This window comes from Lipotes vexillifer, unplaced genomic scaffold (genome assembly GCF_000442215.2).
Source record: "Lipotes vexillifer unplaced genomic scaffold, Lipotes_vexillifer_v1.1 scaffold916, whole genome shotgun sequence".
NCBI classification, from domain to species: Eukaryota; Metazoa; Chordata; class Mammalia; order Artiodactyla; family Lipotidae; genus Lipotes; species Lipotes vexillifer.
The window spans coordinates 2248955-2267645 of NW_006798383.1; the positions used below are offsets into that span (position 1 = coordinate 2248955).

At 41.6% G+C, this 18691-nt stretch overlaps 2 protein-coding genes across 3 annotated transcripts in view; both read right to left on the reverse strand.

Moving 5' to 3' along the window:
* Positions 1 to 438: 438 nt before the first annotated feature.
* NPM3 (nucleophosmin/nucleoplasmin 3) lies at positions 439 to 1944 on the reverse strand. The gene is made up of 5 exons (XM_007470369.1): positions 1827 to 1944; positions 1452 to 1537; positions 1101 to 1220; positions 910 to 1003; positions 439 to 551 (listed from the first exon to the last, which is right to left on the reverse strand). Exons 1-5 carry the CDS (start codon positions 1942 to 1944, stop codon positions 439 to 441), a joined length of 531 nt encoding a protein of 176 aa, XP_007470431.1.
* Positions 1945 to 2988: 1044 nt separating this feature from the next.
* The window catches only part of OGA (O-GlcNAcase), a 27518-nt gene continuing 11815 nt past the window's right edge, over positions 2989 to 18691 (reverse strand). Inside the window, exons 7-16 of one of the 2 annotated variants that reach the window (XM_007470370.1) lie at positions 17685 to 17969; positions 15916 to 16074; positions 14475 to 15088; positions 13697 to 13871; positions 10201 to 10286; positions 9148 to 9252; positions 8378 to 8463; positions 7904 to 8096; positions 6546 to 6705; positions 2989 to 5114 (exon numbers count right to left, since the gene is read on the reverse strand). In XM_007470370.1, the coding sequence (XP_007470432.1) occupies positions 4978 to 5114; positions 6546 to 6705; positions 7904 to 8096; positions 8378 to 8463; positions 9148 to 9252; positions 10201 to 10286; positions 13697 to 13871; positions 14475 to 15088; positions 15916 to 16074; positions 17685 to 17969 (2000 nt within the window). In that variant the 3' untranslated portion in view covers positions 2989 to 4977. The remainder of the gene's footprint in view (positions 5115 to 6545; positions 6706 to 7903; positions 8097 to 8377; positions 8464 to 9147; positions 9253 to 10200; positions 10287 to 13696; positions 13872 to 14474; positions 15089 to 15915; positions 16075 to 17684; positions 17970 to 18691) is intronic. The other variant, XM_007470371.1, reaches the window with a different exon arrangement.

Here is an 18691-nt window from a genome sequence, read left to right on the forward strand (position 1 = left end):
TTTCAACCTTTATCCAAAAATGTAAAAAATGTTTAAAATGTGTAGTCCTGAGCTTCAGATGCTGAACTACAACCTCATAGGCAAGTGGGGAGAGAGGGTCAGGATGGAAGTTCAGAGTTCCTCCCACTCCTGAAGAAAAGGGAAGCTCTGGATGCGGTACAGGATTAGAACACCAGGGCACTATGGAGAATGGGACCCCCTCTCTCCTAGCACCAGACCAAACCCCACCCACCCACCCCACCACTACCCATCCTCTTCAATGGAAAAGACACAAAATTCTTGAAACTTGTACAGGAACCTGGTGCATGGTGCATGTGGCAGGCAGCTAGCTGACCTGAGGAGAGCAAACAAGGGGTCAGCATCTAGGTCCAAATCTGCTCCTCCTATCCCCTCCCAGGCCCTGCTGGGCATGCCTCCCACCCAACTCACCAGGGAGGGTTAGAACCTGCCCCCCTGCTTCTTGGCAGGCAGGATGGGGCACAACTCAGCTTCCTCCTCCTCACTGCCCTCTTCTTCGTTCTCTTCCTCAGAAACATCATTGCTTATAGTAACTGGTAGACACACAAGCAGTAAAGGGAGGAAGAGAAGTTAAAGCCACACCCCCTTCATACTACAGGTCATTTATTCATGCCCTGTGGCTCTAGGCTTGTAGGGACCCTGACCTCCCAGAACTTATGGTCTAGGTGGGAAAAACCTCAGATACTAAACTAGATAACAAAGAGCCAAAGGAGTCCACATCACTGGAGCTAAAGAAGCCAAGACAGGTTCCATGAAGAACGGCTTGAGTAGGACAGTAAGTGGAGGGCACAGCATACAGAGTCTGTATGGGAACCGCACTGGGAGATAAGGCTGGGGTGGGGTAGGAGTCCTGATGGAGAGTCTACTGGAGGCAAAGGAGAAGACTCTCACCAATCTGGTGCCGCCCAGTGATCCGCACAGGGCCAGAGCCTGACTTCAGGCGGAAGGTTACAGGTGGTTGGAGCTGGAAGTCATCCAAACTGAGCTGGGAAGAAGACAAGGATGAAGGCCTGGCCCACCCCATCTTGTGAGAAATCCTTAAGTCCTCAATTCCTATCTCCCAGTCCCCCAAGGGAACTCACCATGGGTTGGCAGGACAACTTGAGGTTGGCCACAGGGACTGCGATCTCCTGGTGGTCATGATTCCGGGCCACGACTTCTACCACATTACACTCATCTTTGGCCCCCTCGGTGAGGCAGAGCTGGGAAGGGTACACAGGGCCTCCGAGTCTCCCCAGTGAGGGTGGAGACCACAAACAGAGGCATCTACCCTACGACTTGCCCAGCCTCAGGGGTCCCTGGATCACCTGGCCAGGGGACCCCCATGTGGGGGTTAAGCAGAGGAGGTGACTCCCAGTAAAGCGGGGGAGGGGAAGAGACACGCGGGTAGAGGCCCGCTCAGGTCAACCTATTCCCCGCCACCCGCCCCTTACCATGGTCAAAGCCAGTACGTGCTCCGCATCATCCTCTTCCTCTACCTTGAAGGTGAAAGAGCGGGTATGGCCTGAGAGCTCACAGCCTGGAAGAGAGAACAGGGTGAGTGTGCGGGGGCGTTTCTCCGAATCCCGTTCACGTGCAGCCATGGACTGACCGGCCATTCACACGCCCGCTCCTCAGGAAAACCTGGAGCGCTCGGCCCGGACCCCGCCCAGCACGACTAGGGCAGGGGCCTGGCTACCCCCTTCCGCTCCAACTGCCGCGTGCGAGGCCCCCTCCGCCCCCACCCACGTTCTGCACCCATCTGCCTTCCTGTTCCTCAGCCCTGCCTCTGCCCCCGCACCACCCTCAGCTCCTCCTTTCCTCAATACCGAAGAAAAAACTGTCCATAGTGACCGGGGCAGGGACTCGCAGACCGCCGACCCCCCCGGCCCGGGCTCGGCTCTCCTGACTCAGAAAGGCCAAAGCGGCGGCAGCGCCAGCGGCCATGCTGCAAGGGCCGTCTGCGGCTCCGCCCCCGACACGTACAAAGCCGGGGACTCGCGGGGGTTCCGGCCCCGCCTATTAAAGGAGACGCTCGCGAGGCGCCCCCGGTCCGGGGCTCCATCAGCCCAGTCTCGTTCAGGAGTCTCAGACCTGTTGCGTCTGTGAGACCGCAAAGAGAGCAAGTAACATCACAGAAGCATCAACTTGGGACTAATGTTAACGTCCTTGCTCACTTCAAGACTTTCTGAGGGCGATTCCTGCCTCCATTTTCTCTAGTTCCGCACTCTGTCCAGTGTCCCCTCTCCCAATCCAGGGTAAGCTTTCGTTAAAGTATCTGAGAATGGAAACCTTTCCAATTCCCCCAGCAAAGGCGAGATACAGTGCAGCGTTTTTCCTATAAAAGCGAATACGCTCAGATTTGCCTCCCCTTCAAGGGAACCGAGGAGCCTGAAGGAAGACTTTCAGCTCCGGGTACTTTGTATCCCAACCACTCCATCCTCTCCTGGATGTACTCCCTGCTCTAACAACCCTTCAGCTCACTATCCAGATGGTGGCCTATCTTCACTGAACTTCAGATGCTGGCTGGATGCTGGTGCTTGCTAGCACAGGACGTTAGCTCAAGCGTGGGACTAATTGCTTATCCTGACAGAGGCTGGCTAGTTCAGGAACATCTTTCTGTCTTAGACTCCCGCCTCATAATTTGGGCTACGCCCCCCAACTTTCACCTTCTGACCAAATTATCAGGCAACTGTGTTCCTTATTCTATTAGGTGGCAGGAACTCACTCAAACTAGCTGCCCTAATTTACCCCCAGGTAATAATTGTGGCAAGAGGGTGGCTTAGCCAAAGCTAGTCTACTTTTGTTTTGCCTTGAGGAAAATATGGAAGGCAATCTTTTAGTGGAGATGGAAGTGGGAGAGAACTGCCTTTAAGATCCAGTCCCTAATTTGGAACAGCTGTGGAAAGGAGGAACACTTGCTCAGGAATGCAAGGGCAGGAGAAAAGGTAAGAGGCAGAAACAGGAAGGAGGTTTACACAGTACACGACCACACACATTCACTTCAAGTTTTATTTTGCCTCTTGTATGGTCTTCAGATGGTTTTACAGTTCGTTTTCTACAGGAACTGAGCTGTGATCTAAACAACGGAATACCACCCAACCGTAATAAATAGTCTTAACAACAGACGATAGATAGCATAGCACTGAACAATCCTAGCGGCGTGGACATGTTTCATAGTTAGCTCTGTGACCAAAACACCAGCCAAACTTATTAAAAGCCAAGATAAAGCTGCAGCAAACTTGCTAAAAATCCTGATTCCACAGGATGACGACCATGGAATGAATCCTCCAGATAAGATGCTAGAACTGTCCGCTAGTGTACAAAACGTACTTAAAAACCAAATGACATTAAGCCGTTTTAAACAGTATCTTGTAGCGATCTTCCCTTCATCTCAGCCCTTGAAAACGCAAACTTGGTTCCTGTCGTCCAACATACCTTACATATCCTGCTATCAATTGCAGGTTTCTAACCCTGAATGTGAAGAGGCCTCCTTCGTTCATCTCACCCATTCACACTCACAGGCTTTGGTTGAAAGTCACTAGGTACAATGCTTTAAAAGACTCTCTTTTCAAAGCCCACACTGATGGAAATCTATGAAAGAAAATATGTTTTAAATTTCCTTCTCCTTGACCCTCCCTGCTCTCAGCTCAAAGTTAAACTGCTGATACAAAACTGCAGGGAAGCAAGATAACAAAATACTGTTAACAATCTATGAAGCCAGCCAGCCATGATTAAAAAAATGAATCCTGCAGAGACTACCTGCTAGCCTCATGCTCAGAACCCTTAAACACACCAAATCTAAATTAAAATACTTGAAAGCTTTCAGAACCTGTGGTTAAAGAGAAAAGGGTAACTGTAAGTCATTGGTTAAAGTGTGCTCATTCTTTTAAATCTGATACAAACATGCAAGAAATAAAGACTCTGATTTAATAAAACCAGTAGTAACAGGTCTTGAAATTAAAGGACAACTGACCTGTGCGCAAATGGGATCAATCAGTCCCTGAACCCTACTTGCCAGAAGTCAAAACCAACATTTCACATGCTGACCTGAATTGAGGTTAATTTCCAGAAGTGACTGCACTTTGCAACAGACTGAGTCCTATGAAGTTAGACTCTGGTACCCAAAGTGGTCATGGCCTAGCCCTAGGTGGGAGGCACTTCGAAAATAATAAAACTTCTAAAAAAACAAAGACAAAAGTAAAGAAAATACACTTTCCACTGATTTACATATTCAAAGTGCCATCTTGAATCACACCCTTTCATTTTCAAAAGGAAAATTACAAAAACAGTAAACACAAAGGATAGGTTACAGCTTGTTTAGTTTATATACAAAATAATTTACAAGTTTGTCACTTTTAGGCTTTTGCCACAAACTGCACATTTGTCCCTACAAAGCACAATATGCCTGAATCAATAATGGTCACAAGAGACAACTGGCCAAGGCTTTACAAAAAGCAGAAAAACCGCCCAAATTGAAATTATTTATTCAGCTTAAACTATGCCATAACCATCCCACTTGGACTCTCCACCCTGAAGCCACTGAAACCAAATCTTTCTCATCTTTGCCATGTGCCCAAAGAATGAGGTACATTTCATTTAATAAGCCAAGGAGGATGACAAATGATTTTGATTACTCTTAGGTAAGAAATGCAACCACACTGGATGCAGAAAACAGTGCTGACTACATTTATTGAAGACCCCCTCCCTGTAAGCCCGCGTAAGAGGTCTCAGCACCTAACACAAGACCCAATAAGGAGGCCCACATCTCTTTCATACAGGATTTACAGCAATACTATCTTTTTCCAACCAGCGAGTAGTCTCTAAGCATGATGAGTGAGTTTTACATAGTCCTCTTTGTTTCCAATCTGAATTAGCCGATCTGTTGCCGCTCCAGAGGCTGAGCTGTATGAAGACCCCAACCACCACCCACCAGGTGAAGTGAAGAGACTTCCCAACAGTTCATAGTGCCAACAAACGTCACAGGCTCCGACCAAGTATAACCACATCCTTTGGAAATCCTTCCATTTTTGCAATTTCAAAACAGCCTAGCTTGCTGTAAAATTCCAAAATTCTTTTATCATCAGGTCTCACTTCACAGAAAGCCCCTCGAGAGCCTAGGGGGGGAAAAAAAAAATCAAAATATAAATGTCACTTAATTTGTAGAATTATGAATATGAATTGTAATTAATCTCAAATATATTTCAAAAAGATCATAGTACTGGCTTATCTATACCAGCCTCTAAATTTCATACACTTTTAAAAATTTATATCAAAAGTCAATATTTATATTCATCAATACTGCAGTGATAACTACCTTAAGGTGATGGATATGTTAACTAGCTTTAATATGGTGATTGTTTCACAATGTATTTCAAGTCATCAAATTGTACACCTTAAATATATAGAATTCTTAATTGTCAAATATACTTCAAAAAAAATTTTTTTTTGCATGGTGAATAACACTCTTCCCCAGAAAGAAAATCTTTTGGCAAAGAGGTTGTAAGAAACCTCAAGGCAAAGGATACCTCTGTTGAATGTTATATTTATGTAAAGTATCTTTGAGGGACCCACAGGGCAGAGCCTATTCCAGCCTATGTCGCAAGCCAATACAACCAGAATGTGTTTTATATGTCAAAGACATACCTCATACACCTGCATGATTCAGTTCCAAGCACAACACTGAGAATTATACTTTCATCGAACAGAGCTGTTTAAATTATCCCACAAAGGGGACACCACTGAATCAAATGATATAAAGATGCAACAAAAGTGCATCCTCACACATCAAGAACCCTCTAATTAGTGCTCAACAAGCTGCCCATTTTTGTATTGCCAAAGGCTAAAAAGTTGTGTTTTTTTTTACAGCTTTAAAAGGTTGTTTAAAAAGAACATGCAGGGCTTCCCTGGTGGCGCAGTGGTTGAGAGTCTGCCTGCCGATGGAGGGGACTCGGGTTCGTGCCCCGATCCGGGAAGATCCCACATGCCGTGGAGCGGCTGGGCCCGTGAGCCATGGCCGCTGAGCCTGCGCGTCCGGAGCCTGTGCTCCGCAACGGGAGAGGCCACAACAGCGAGAGGCCCGCGTACCGCAAAACGAAACAGAAAAAACATGCAACCAAACACTGTATGTTGCCTTTTTAAAGCCTAGAATACTCAATATCTGGCCCTTTACAGAAAAAGCTTTCATACCACTAAAGTACAGCAAAGTATTTTTGAAGGTTTAAGTAACAAACTCAAAAAACATCAGCAACTCTGCATTCCTAAACGAAGTCTTCCCGAGGTTCGTTTAATTTTCAACTATCATTTATAAGTCTCCTAGCAAAATAAATGTACACTTCTCATTTAATTGGGGCTCAAATATAAGCATTCATAGTGTAAAAGAGCAGTATTTTTCAATGATTAATACACATCCAATTCTTGCAGCACTAATAATTCAGAAGCAAAACCATAAATGGTGAAGGGAATGTAAATTCACTTCTTTTTATCCTAAAATAGAGTCCTGTCCCCACATAACCCAAATACCAGCAACTCTACAAATATGTACTCACCATTAGCCTTCAGTGAAGACAGGAGGCAAGCCATCATGCTTTTGGCTACACTTGGATCAGTTACTTTTTTGTGAATATCCATCTTTATCAGAGAAGGGAAGTTGGCAAGGAACGTTTCTGGCAACACTTCCTGCTCTTCATGGAAACTCAACATAATTTTCTGTAAAATTTAGGAAGAATCTCTTGACTTTCAGTAGCTACTCATTATGAATCCATATATCCCAACTACAGAACTCAGTAACAAGAAAAGGAAAGCAATATTCAGTAACTCTTTTGGTAATTATAAAATTACCACATGCAGAATTAATTAGCTTATAATTCTAGCTGAAGCGTTTTTTTTTTTTTTAAAGTTTGTCTAAATGTAGTGTGGTATACTGGATTGGATCCTGGAACAGATAAAGGACATTAGTGGAAAAACTGGTAAGTAAGGTGAGGAGTTTATAGCAATTTACCAAAGTTGGTTTCTTAGACTTAGGACAAATGTAGAAAATGGGTGAAGGGGATACTGGAACTCTGTATTATCTTTGTAACTTCTGTACATCTAAAATTATTCAAAGTAAAAAATAAATAATTCAAAATACAATTTTTTAAAAGTTTGTATTGCACAAAAATGTGAATGTATTTAACACTACTGAACTGTACACTAAAAAAATATGGTTAAAACAGTAAATTTTATGTTATGTATGCTTTATGACAATTTTATAAGAGACACACTGGTTTTTCTTCATAGGTTCCTATGCTGAGAACTGTCAGATATGGAAAAGCAACACATCAACAGCTCAATCACCAGCATGCTGCAGTCATGTCGATGAAATCCCAAGTAAGGGAGCCTACTCCAACCCAGCCTCCTATTACATAGGGATAATGTCACAAATACGAGTCCAAGTATATTCTCTAAAAGTATTTATTGAAAATAAAAATTATCCTCAAGAAGAAACTACTTTTAAAGTTCATTCCTATTAGTTTTTAATTACCATGAAAAACGCATTATTGAGAAAGTAAGTTAGCTTCATTAGCACGCAAATGAGAGATTTTTAATTACCTAAACTTGCCCTGAGTACCCAAAGAAGAGACCATAACATCCTTAAGTTTGGTGCTTCAAAACAGAAAGGGAGGGAGAAAGAAGGTTCTTTGTCTACATTGTGCTTTTACTTGAGAAAGTATTACAACAACGCTTCCAAATCAAAAACCGTAGGGAACAGTGGAAAATACCATGCTAGTAAGAATAAGCCCTAAGAATTCTTCTCTGTAAGAAATTTAGTAAGCACTGGGATTTTAAGATATATCTGCTTGCTTTTTTAATAAGTATTTTATTTTCTAAAAAATTACCATTGTATAATTCTAAATCTGTGTATTACCTCAGCCTCAGAGAGTTCTTTGTCACCATTTGGTTTGGTATACTTCTCCTGCATGAAGGGAATCCAGGAAATTTTACATTTTTTAATGAAGGGGGTCACATCTACAGTGCCCAGGGCATAACCACATATGCCATCTTCATCTTCTAGGACAAAACAGTAATCCAGACTGAGGGAAAGCAGCCCTCCTACTAACCTGCTCACAAGAAAAGAGACCAGATTGAGTTAAGTTACTAACACAAAACATTAGAATTCAGTGATGTAAGGCCCAATACACTCGAATGACAATGCGTGGAAACTACATTTGATGTAAATACAAACTGGAAATATACACATATTAATGCTCAGATTTTATTACAACTAAAGTAGGACTTCTAAAAACCTCTATTTCCAGTCAGCACCTCCCCTCAACCTGATAAACCCAGCTATGAAATGTCTACGCCCAAATCCAACAGATCAGAATACTTCATCACATACTTGTCTCCAATAAGGTCAGGCTGACTTTGAAAAGGTAAACCGACTCCATCGTCATACATTTCTCTGCAAATCTTGTACACGGAAGCCTGAAAATATAATCCAGTTAAGCAACACATCAAGAAAAATGGCAACAGAATTTAACAACAATATGACTCGTAAGTCAGAATGGACTTCTAGAAGAGGGAGTAACAAAACGTTTGGCTTGTCATAAATATCACCTCTGCTTTGTTAGAGATTTATTGAGTCATATTTGTAAAGCCAGTAGAAAACAGCATGGTTATAGTAAACAGTGAGAATTGCTTTGCAGGGGATAGTTTTAGACAGTAAGCAGTGGATTCAAAATCCAGCAAACTGAGGCTGAGTCTCTCTCAGTTTTCTATACATCCCAAATGTTTAAAACATGTTATTATCTTTAAGCAGGCATGCTTTTTATTTCTATAGCTGATTATCAAGCAGCCTGTAAGCACTTCACAACTGAAAACTGCAGAAAATATATAGGAGAAAATCAGCTAAGAACAACTGATCATTCAGACATCGTTCAGTAATTCCAACTGTGAATACATTTCACCTGTTTTTTTTTAAAAGAACTGACATGAGATGTTGAGTCTAAACTCCAGCTCTTCTTTAAACATCCCATGTTCAATGTTTTAGTTAAACTTTCTCCATCTAAAGTTTTAAGACACAAAACTGATTCTTTTAACCAGGGAGTTCAAAGGAAAGGATTAAGTGTTCACCATAACCATACACCAAGTTGACAGGTAGATGATTACCTCATCTTTAGGAAAGTATGGTCTGATAGTATAAACTTTGGAGGTCGGAGTCAGTGGGGGTGGTTGAAAAAAGAGGTCATTTGCCCCATCAATTGGCAGCAAACGCTGTGGGAAGAAAAAAAAGGGAGATGATTAGTGCTGGGAAGATATTTACTTTTAATGTGTGCACTGCAGATTACCAACTTAACATTAACTGGCTACTGCAGGCAGACCTAAAGAAGAGGGGTGTGCTATGCTTTACTAATAAAAACACCTCTTTGCTGGGGGAGGGGAGTGCTTCTGAATAGAAATTACCCAAACTGAGTTACATAGCTTTAGTGGCATACTACTGGGGATTTAAATATACAGTAAAAAAAAATTCTATTCCAATTATGACAAATCTATCTTTTAAACCAATCTTATATAGACCATCTCTCACTAAAAGATGGCAGAACAGACTGTCAGGAGGAGAGGTTTGGTCTGAAGAGGGTTATCTGTCCAGGAGACGCTTTATCCCCAAAGCAATGCGCTTCAGTTTGCTGTGCGCAGCAGAGCACCTGTTGGGGGGAGAAAAGTAGAGCACCTGAAAGTCCATGAACAAATTCCAACACCAAATAAACTTCATATTTTGTTCAAATTTTCATTCCTGGACTGTTCTTTCAAGTACAAGTATTACTTATAAAATAATTGGGAAAATATCCAAAAGCCCTTTCACCATTCATTTGCATAATCATTCATCCTTTTTGCTCATGGAGTTTCCACTGGCAAACAAGCATGCGCGCATTGTGCATTGCGGGCGCAGATTAAAATGCTGTGCGACCTGCAAAGAAACAATGTGAAGTGTATACCTAGAGCCGCTGCGCTTCGCAGGCGCGGGGGGGAATTGGCAGCATCTCCTTCAGAAATTACTGCGAAAGAGGAGGAAAATTTGATTTAAAATCCAGCTATGTAACTAATTGAATTTGGGACTAGAAAGCCTTCGGCAGACCAATCCTTCCAGCCATCTGACGCGCAACATAAGGTTTCTCATAAGACAAAGAAAACGTCAATTCAGTTGTGAATTCATATTGATACCTGGAACTCTCCTGCTAGACCACCTCTAAAGGCCCAGGGTTCTTGGTCTCCAATTAAGAACTGTGCTGAAGAATGACTACGACACCCTGTTGAGATCAGATCCAAGCGGAGAATGTTACGAGAAAGGGGATTTCCTGGGGTCTCAAACGTCCAACAAACTAACAAACACTTTGTGGAAACAGCTCTCTAACAATAATCATCCAGGGTTTCAGGACAAGGCTGTGATAATAATTTTTTTTCATTTGTAATGGAATTTCAATACTGATGTTCCTTCCTCTGATCAATGAATGATCACTGTTCTAGTGAAAGAGTTCTACCCTTTCTTAAATTATTGGAAGGAAGAAGTGTCGTTTGTCTGGGTCACGCTTATATATTCCCTATAGGTACAGCTGTAAAAATCAAGGCAGCTGCTTGCTCTGTAGCAAAATTACAGTAACTTTAAAGTTAAGTGAAGTGAGACTGATGAGACATTTTATTATCACAGCCCATGAAGGAATTAAACTTGTCTGAAGTCACATTTTACATTTTGAGGAAGGGTACAGGGAAGGGAAAAAGGGGGGGAAAGGGGTTAATCTTGTCAGAAAACTAAGGTCAGCAGAATAAGTAAAAGAAATTATTCAGTAAGTTGACAATGAAACACAATGAGTACTTTTTCTTTTTTTTCTGACAAGGACAATCCAAATTCAGACTTGGCTAGTAACAGTATCAGTCTGACAGATTCTGAGAACTAAGGAGAGTCAACTGATGCTCCTAATTTGTCCAAAGCTAAAACATACTTTCCTTGAAAGTATGACAGTATCTGGCTCCTCTGATCAACCACTATCATCTTTGCAGTGCACTTAGCTCACACATGGAGTGGCAGGCTTTGAGGCCCAAAAGTCAGCATTTAAGGTCACCACTTAACCAACTCCACAAGCAATAAAGGAAGCTAATAATAAGAGATAATTAAAAACAAATTATAATTGCCTTCCATAGGCAATAAAGGAAGCTAATAAGATAATTAAAATATAATTTGGAGGCCAAATCAAAATCACCTGCCTAGTCTTCTGACAAGATAAAGCAGCGCAATATAGTTCTTTTCCAATTGAAGACAGCATTCTACCTCCTGTTCAAGTTAACAGTCTCATCAGTACAATACACAATGTGCTAGTCAGACAGTCCCAAAGCAAACCAAATTTTTTGTTGACAATTCAGGCCCATTAAGAGATTATATCCAGGGTTGTCATTTTTCAGGGGTAGGGGTACTTAAAAATATATATATAATGTAATATTTGTAAAATAAATATGAAATAGGGTCAAAATTTAGGTTATGAAGAGAACCTGCCCCATTCCATAGCTCAGTGTAAACTTACACTGCAGGAAAAAACTACACGTCTCAAACTTTAAGATGAGCCAATTTCCCCTACCCCCCACTTTGAGACTACAACATAACTAGCACTTCCAACTATTACAATAAAAAGCTGCATGTACGAAGAGCTGTATAAATGAAAACATGGTTAATGCCTCAGTCGCTGCGCAAACGTGACTTCAGTTCATGCCTACTGCCCTTAAATCTACCTGAGCTACCTCACAGAACCTTTTAAGTTAAACTAATTAATCATGACGCGCTGTGAACATCTGCCGCTGTCCATCCAATAGTAGTAGAACTTGTGCTGAGGATTCTCCCATCTGTACACAATGGGGAAGAAGATAATAGAAGTCGTTAGTAATCAAAAGTACTGCATAGCCACATTCTTTAAAGGACTGAATGCCAGCTGGACTGGAGACTAGAGGAAAAGAAAGGGTACTAATCAGTAACTCCCTGAAATTACTATAGAACCATGAAAATACTCTCTTTGTCGTGAGCTGTTGTAAAGCTATGTGGATGCCTAGATGATTATTTAAAGCTTCTAAGATGCTCTGACCTTGAGATGGTACAACAGCTATATACAATCTGGGAAAGCTGCCCCCCATAACTGCACAGTACAGAGGTAAAGCCTGAGAGGAAAAAGCAGCAATACTGTATATAATCAAGAATTTTTAGTAATTCTTGAAATAAAAGCTGAGTATCAAATGTTTTAAGCAACACTTTCTCAAACTTAATAATCCGGATTACAGGTTCGAAACTTAAGAACTTCAATCCCTATAAAGGTTAATTATATCCTCCTGGCCAAAAGCCTGGAAGGCAAATGCCATCATCGAACAATCAATACAGAGGTTTTTCCTAAGCCTAAGGGCAGACGTGTATCATACAGAAGAGGTATCTTGGAGCCTTTTAACAAGAGGAGGTCAAAATTCTCTTTTACCTGTTGTGCTACATATACAGGAACCCAAAATTCTCTATTTTCTTTTTCCCCAATTTATTTATTTATTTTTTATTTTTGGCCATGCCTCATGGCTTGCGGGTAGTGCCCGGACTAGAGATTGAGTCCATGCCCCCTGCAATGGAAGCGTGGAATCCTAACCACTGGACAGTCAGGGAATTCCCTCTACTTTCAAATTAACAATGAGAGACTCTATTTTTAGCTGCTAATTAGCTGTATCACAGGAAAAAATTTTTTTTTATATTTAAGAGTCCAAAAGTATATACGCAGAAAGTGAGAAATCTCTTTGCTACTACTCCTGAGTTACTCTAAGCTCACCGTGTTTCACACTTCTATTTCACAGCCAAGAGTATGTAACCCATCATGGTATTTGTGACTACTATGAAAACTATGACATGTCAGTTAGCCTTGCTGCCTGCTGTGTGCTATGCATAAGTCCATTAGATATTCCTTATAGCTGGATTGAAAACCTGGAAATGAAATGAGATCCCTGGAGAAACTTGGCCATGCTGGTGCTTTTTACCAAGTTTGAGAATTAAAAAAAAAAAAAAAAAAAAAAAAAAAAAAAATCACTGTTTTCAAAAGAGAAGTCCATTTAATGAAGCAGAGTTTTCGGGGCATTGCAATTTTTATCCCCTGCTAAAACCAATTACTTGGTAGAGACATAAAGAAAAAGCTCTGTGAAATAATACCAAGTAGCACCAGAATAGCCTACCACTAAAGCTCGCATGCGCACAGGGCTGGGAGGATGGCTTCCTCTTTCCAGGCCCCCTTAGGTCATTTCTGCAATTGTTCTGTTAAACACAGCATTCATGTCATCAAGACACAGCAAGCAGCAGAGAGCTTACAGAGTCACAATTCATAGTGTCTCATCTCCAAATCAGATAAAAGTGGTATACATGGTTCCATCCAGGAAGCATTCAGTCAGAGCAAGTTAAAGTCAGTACTTTCTAACATATTTTCAAGATATTTATGCTGAATTAGCCCAAGGGAGAAAAATCAATGTGCTCAGTATATTTACTGAGGCTTGCACCTCAAGTCTGTAATGGGTACACCTTTGAAATCTAGGCTAAGAATTTAAACACAGTTGGAAATTCGTCAACTCCCTAAATGTTTTTCTCCCTGTGGGATAATGTCTTTTTTTTTAAGGGACAATATATCTGAGGAGAAGAGATTACTCCTGGTATACCTACCTAACCACTGTACAAAAGACTTCACCATAGACATTATACTCTTGATATCCCAAACATAGGAGTACATGTCATAAAGGATTGTCCTGTTGGCACAATTGGAGAGCCGAGTGAACATGCCCATCACCAGTCCGCACATCTCTTCAAACTTGGCTGCCCGCGACCGCCATTCTTCAATCTATTGAGGATCAATAAAAACACTCAAAAAATTGAAAGTTTAACAACAATCTAAAACACAGTTTATAAACTAAGCTGTTTATGTTATCAGGTACCTGCAAATTTATACTAAACATTAAAGAATCAATGGGCTTGGGCTTCCCTGGTGGCGCAGTGGTTGAGAGTCCACCTGCCGATGCAGGGGACACGGGTTCATGCCCCGGTCTGGGAAGATCCCACATGCCATGGCCACTGGGCCTGCGCGTCCGGAGCCTGTGCTCCGCAACGGGAAAGGCCACAACAGTGAGAGGCCCGCGTACCGCCAAAAAAAAAAAAAAAAAAAAAAAAAAAAAAAATCAATGGGCTTAAACTTTTAAAGACAAACAATAAAAGTCTGTCTCCCCAAACTGACAAATATTCCTAAAATAATGAATTTTGACTTTCCTTCATTCTTAGCTACTATAAGGTCAAACTAAGAAACTGTATATATCAGATTCAGCAGAGTCCGTACCTACTTTACGGAACACATTCTAAGATGTGGTCAATTCTCATTTAAGACCTCCCCTGTATCAACAGCATGGGGACCCATCCAGGCCAGAGAAACAGGTAAATTAAGCATACTCACTTTTTCAGAGTCTTTTCCTTTACAATTGACACTGACAACACTGCTATTTGCTCGAAGCCACTGGAACTCGCGTAACATCTGCGCTCCTTTGGGTCCATGCTCATAAGGAAGGTAGAATAGGTCAGCAAGTAACTGCAAATCCTCCAGAGTTACTGGTTCTGCAGTGTACAAAGGCTTCTCATTTGGACCAGGCACAAACTGCTCCTTGTTTGTCTGTTCATCAGTCTGCATCGGGGCAATATCACTAATGCAATCTTCCTGCATAGACATCTCGGGGGATTTTGATTCAGCTATGCTCTCTTTATCAGTGTCCATTGGTTTCAATTCCTCTGCCATTTTAGCTTCAACAATTTCAGTTAGTATTTGATTGTCATTCTTGTGGTCTGTTTCTTCCTGTTTTTCCACTACCATGTCCATGGGTTCCTCATCTGGCTGTTTCTTTTCTTCTTCCTTGGTCAGAGCTGTAGGCTCACCACTCAAGGCTGCTCCCTGGCTCATAATGGGCTCCTGGTAAACGGTTGTAACTACAGTTGTGGCATTTAAAGAGGGTGCTGCAACTAGAGGAGTCCCATCTACTACATTTGCTTTAGCCCCACTGTGTGCAACTTGCCTACCTATAAAAACAAATTGCCAGAGATAATCAGAATTAGAAACAGAACAAATTAGATCTAGAGAAATGTTTTCTTCTTATCATATCTCTAAGAGCCTCAATTTGAGATTCCAAATAATTTGAGCCCCAAGAAAGTTCAATTTCTCTAAACCACTGGGAGGTGGGGAAGGGAAGAGAGGAGGGGAAACACAGATCATAAACATGCCAACACCTATTACTTTCTTCTCTTTTGAAGCTCTGTATTTAAAAACTACTTCAAAAAAAGGTATTTTAAAAATAAATTGGCAGGCTTCCCTAGTGGCGCAGTGGTTGAGAATCCGCCTGCCAATGCAGGGGACACGGGTTCGATCCCTGGTCCGGGAAGATCCCACATGCTGCGGAGCAGCTAAAGCCCGTGCGCCACAACTACTGAGCCTGTGCTCTAGAGCCCATGAGCCACAACTACTGAGCCCATGTGCCACAACTACTGAAGCCCACGCGCCTAGAGCCCGTGCTCCGCAACAAGAGAAGCCACCGCAATGAGAAGCCCGCGCACTGCAACGAAGAGTAGCCCCCACTCACCACAACTAGAGGAAGCCCGCGCGCAGCAACAGAAACCCAACACAGCCAAAAATAAATAAATATATAAATTTATATATAAAAAAACAAATTAGCATTCCATCAAAATAAAAGCTATTTAAGACCAAAAGTAAAATTTAAAAAACCTTATCCTCTAGATTCCTAAATTTCATTTTGCTTGGCAGGCCTATAAGAAGACACATCACAAATGCTCTTTACTTTATGTCTCAAACAATGTGATCCAACCCCCTTACAAAGAAAGGCCAAACTCACTGCTGTACTGATGAGGTACGCCAAACTCCTGCAACCATTCCGTTAAAGCTAACTTTAGAGCCATCTGTGGACTATAGAGTACATCAGTTTCTATATCTTCATCACTGCCTTCATTTTCTAACTTTATCTGGATTGACACAGTACTGTCTTCACTATCAGCTGCAAAAAAAAGAGAAAGAGCACAAAAACAGTTTTCATTACAAAACACTAGAGAAGCAAAGAACTGAAACAAGAACAAACCTTAAGCATAATATGCAAAGACAACCAAGACCCTTCACTGAACCACTTCACCCAGAATAGTCATCTAAATGCATTGCTAAATGTAAAATTCCAATTGAAATAATAAACATTAACTTTAGAATCACTGGACAAGTCAGTCATAAATGTCCACTTATTATCAATTATTGGGAAAGCAAGGTTAAAGGCACTATACTTCCCATAAAGAAGATTCCCTACCCTTCAGGGGTTTATAACTTAAAAAGGCAAATAATTATGAAAAAATAATGGGCAAATTAATAAATGCATTGAGGGGAGAAGAGAAAATTGGTGGAGAGCCCACATATGAGCACACATAATAAGCATATAAAAGAACCAGGATAGTGATAGAAAAAATTAAGTCTGAACTCTCTTTGGCTTGGTATTCAAATCCCACTATTCTTAGCTTTCCTTCTTATTTCCCCGCACACAGGCCAGTCTGGCTAATGTCCACTAGTCGTTAACACGCTTCATGCTCTGCCTTAAAAGAGGTAGATACTAACAGCCATGTATACAGAGAGGATTGAGATTATATCCCTAACTCTGTGTTTTTTACTGGGGAGAGGGGGGTGACAATGACTGAGCCTCGAAGGGAAGCATTAATTCAATAAACAGAACTGGAAGTAGGGGTACAGAACTGAGAAACAAAACACAACTTTCAACTACATACCACTAAGCACCATAATGTGACATTTCAATACCCCCCAATGGGTCAAAATTGAGGTAAGTTGAAATTTTCAGTGTCTAGTATTTTCATCTCTAGCCCACCAACCCTTTAATGCCCTGCAGAACTCCTCCTCTATGAAATCATTTACCAGCACTTTCGCTTAGCAGAAGTAATCACTGCCTCCTGTGTTCCCCCTAGCACTCTGTAGATAATTATCTCAGCACTTATCATTCTATAGTACAGTTGCCTATCTGCTTTATCTAACACCAGACTAAATTCTTTCAAAGTAGGGACTATTTTTTTCTTTGCATCCTTAGTGTCTGATAAATAGGTGTTTAAATGTTAGTGAATAAACAACTAGTCAGCATTCTCCTACTTGGAACTCAATTAGGAATTTTTCATAAATAAAAATCAGTAAGCCAATGTCTAAAATGAGAATATGTCTCATAAATGTAAGCTGAACTTAAATTATATATTAAGTAACTCAGAGGAGAATGTTTAGCCATCTAAAATACACCATTTAATTAAATCACCTGAAAACACAAATTCAATCACAACTATTCAAGGGATAACAGGAACACTAAAAGACTACCTTGTCTAGTTACTCAGACTTCAAAAGCTAAGTCACATTTTAAAAACAAAGAACTGAGGCCAAGAAGTTATTAAGTAACTTGTGCAAAGGCAGTCCAAGCAGCCCTTTTTCTATCATATGCATCTCATTCACAGGACTAAACACCACCTTAAAAAAATCCTCTTAAATCTTGATGACAAAAGAATGCACACTTGCCAATGGTTCTACTTAATCCCAACTCTCCTCCCAAAGTCAAGAATTAAGTCATTTACTTACTCATCACTACATCTTTCCTCACTCCATTCATGTTTGATTTGTACCAGGTGGCAAGGGTGTGGATAGCAACATAGTTGGCTTCAAATTCACAATTTGGATTAGTCAAGACTCCTTTTAACCGCGGGATCAGTTCTGTAGATCTTCCTTTGTATGGGCCCAGAAATAGTCTCTTCTGATCATAATCATTAGCATGAATGTTATCCCAGATTACTGGAGCTCTCTTAATAATCTTAGAAACCTCTTCAATGGACTCTACTGGAATTTCTTTAGACACAACTTTGGGACCTAGAAATAATGACCACCATTTATTAAAAGATTCTCATACAAGACAATGGCATGGACATATATACACTACCAAACGTAAAATAGATAGCTAGCGGGAAGCAGCCGCATAGCACAGGGGAGGTCACCTCGGTGCTTTGTGACCACCTAGAGTGGTGGGTAGGGAGGGTGGGAGGGAGGGAGAGGGAAGAGATATGGGGATATATGTATACATATAGCTGATTCACTTTGTTATAAAGCAGAAACTAACACACCATTGTAAAGCAATTATACTCCAATAAAGATGTTTTAATAAATTAATAAATTAAATCCTCAGAGGAATTTTTTTTTTAATTTTTACTATTTATTTGGTTGCGCTGGGTCTTAGTTGCAGCAGGCAGGCTCCGTAGTTGCTGCTCACCAGCTCCTTAGTTGCAGCATGCAGGCTCCTTAGTTGCGGCATGCATGTGGGATCTAGTTCCCTGAACAGGGATCGAACCCGGGCCCCCTGCATTGGGAGTGCGGAGCCTTATCCACTGCGCCATCAGGGAAGTCCCGAGGAAATTTTTAAAAACAAAAACAACAACAGAAAGACTCTCGGGCTTCCCTGGTGGCGCAGTGGTTGAGAGTCCGCCTGCCGATGCAGGGGACATGGCTTCGTGCCCCAGTCCGGGAAGATCCCACATGCTGTGGAGCGGCTGGGCCCTTGAGCCATGGCCGCTGAGCCTGCGCATCCGGAGCCTGTG

Bases quoted from the DNA above. Each gene is read 5' to 3' on its own strand.
- NPM3 (XM_007470369.1), bottom strand. From the start codon at position 1,944: ATGGCCGCTGGCGCTGCCGCCGCTTTGGCCTTTCTGAGTCAGGAGAGC. The intron at 1,538-1,826 runs GTATTGAGGAAA...TCTCTCTTCCAG, and splicing joins TATGGACAGTTTTTTCTTCG to GCTGTGAGCTCTCAGGCCAT. The intron at 1,004-1,100 runs GTGAGTTCCCTT...TCTTCTTCCCAG, and splicing joins AGTTGTCCTGCCAACCCATG to CTCAGTTTGGATGACTTCCA.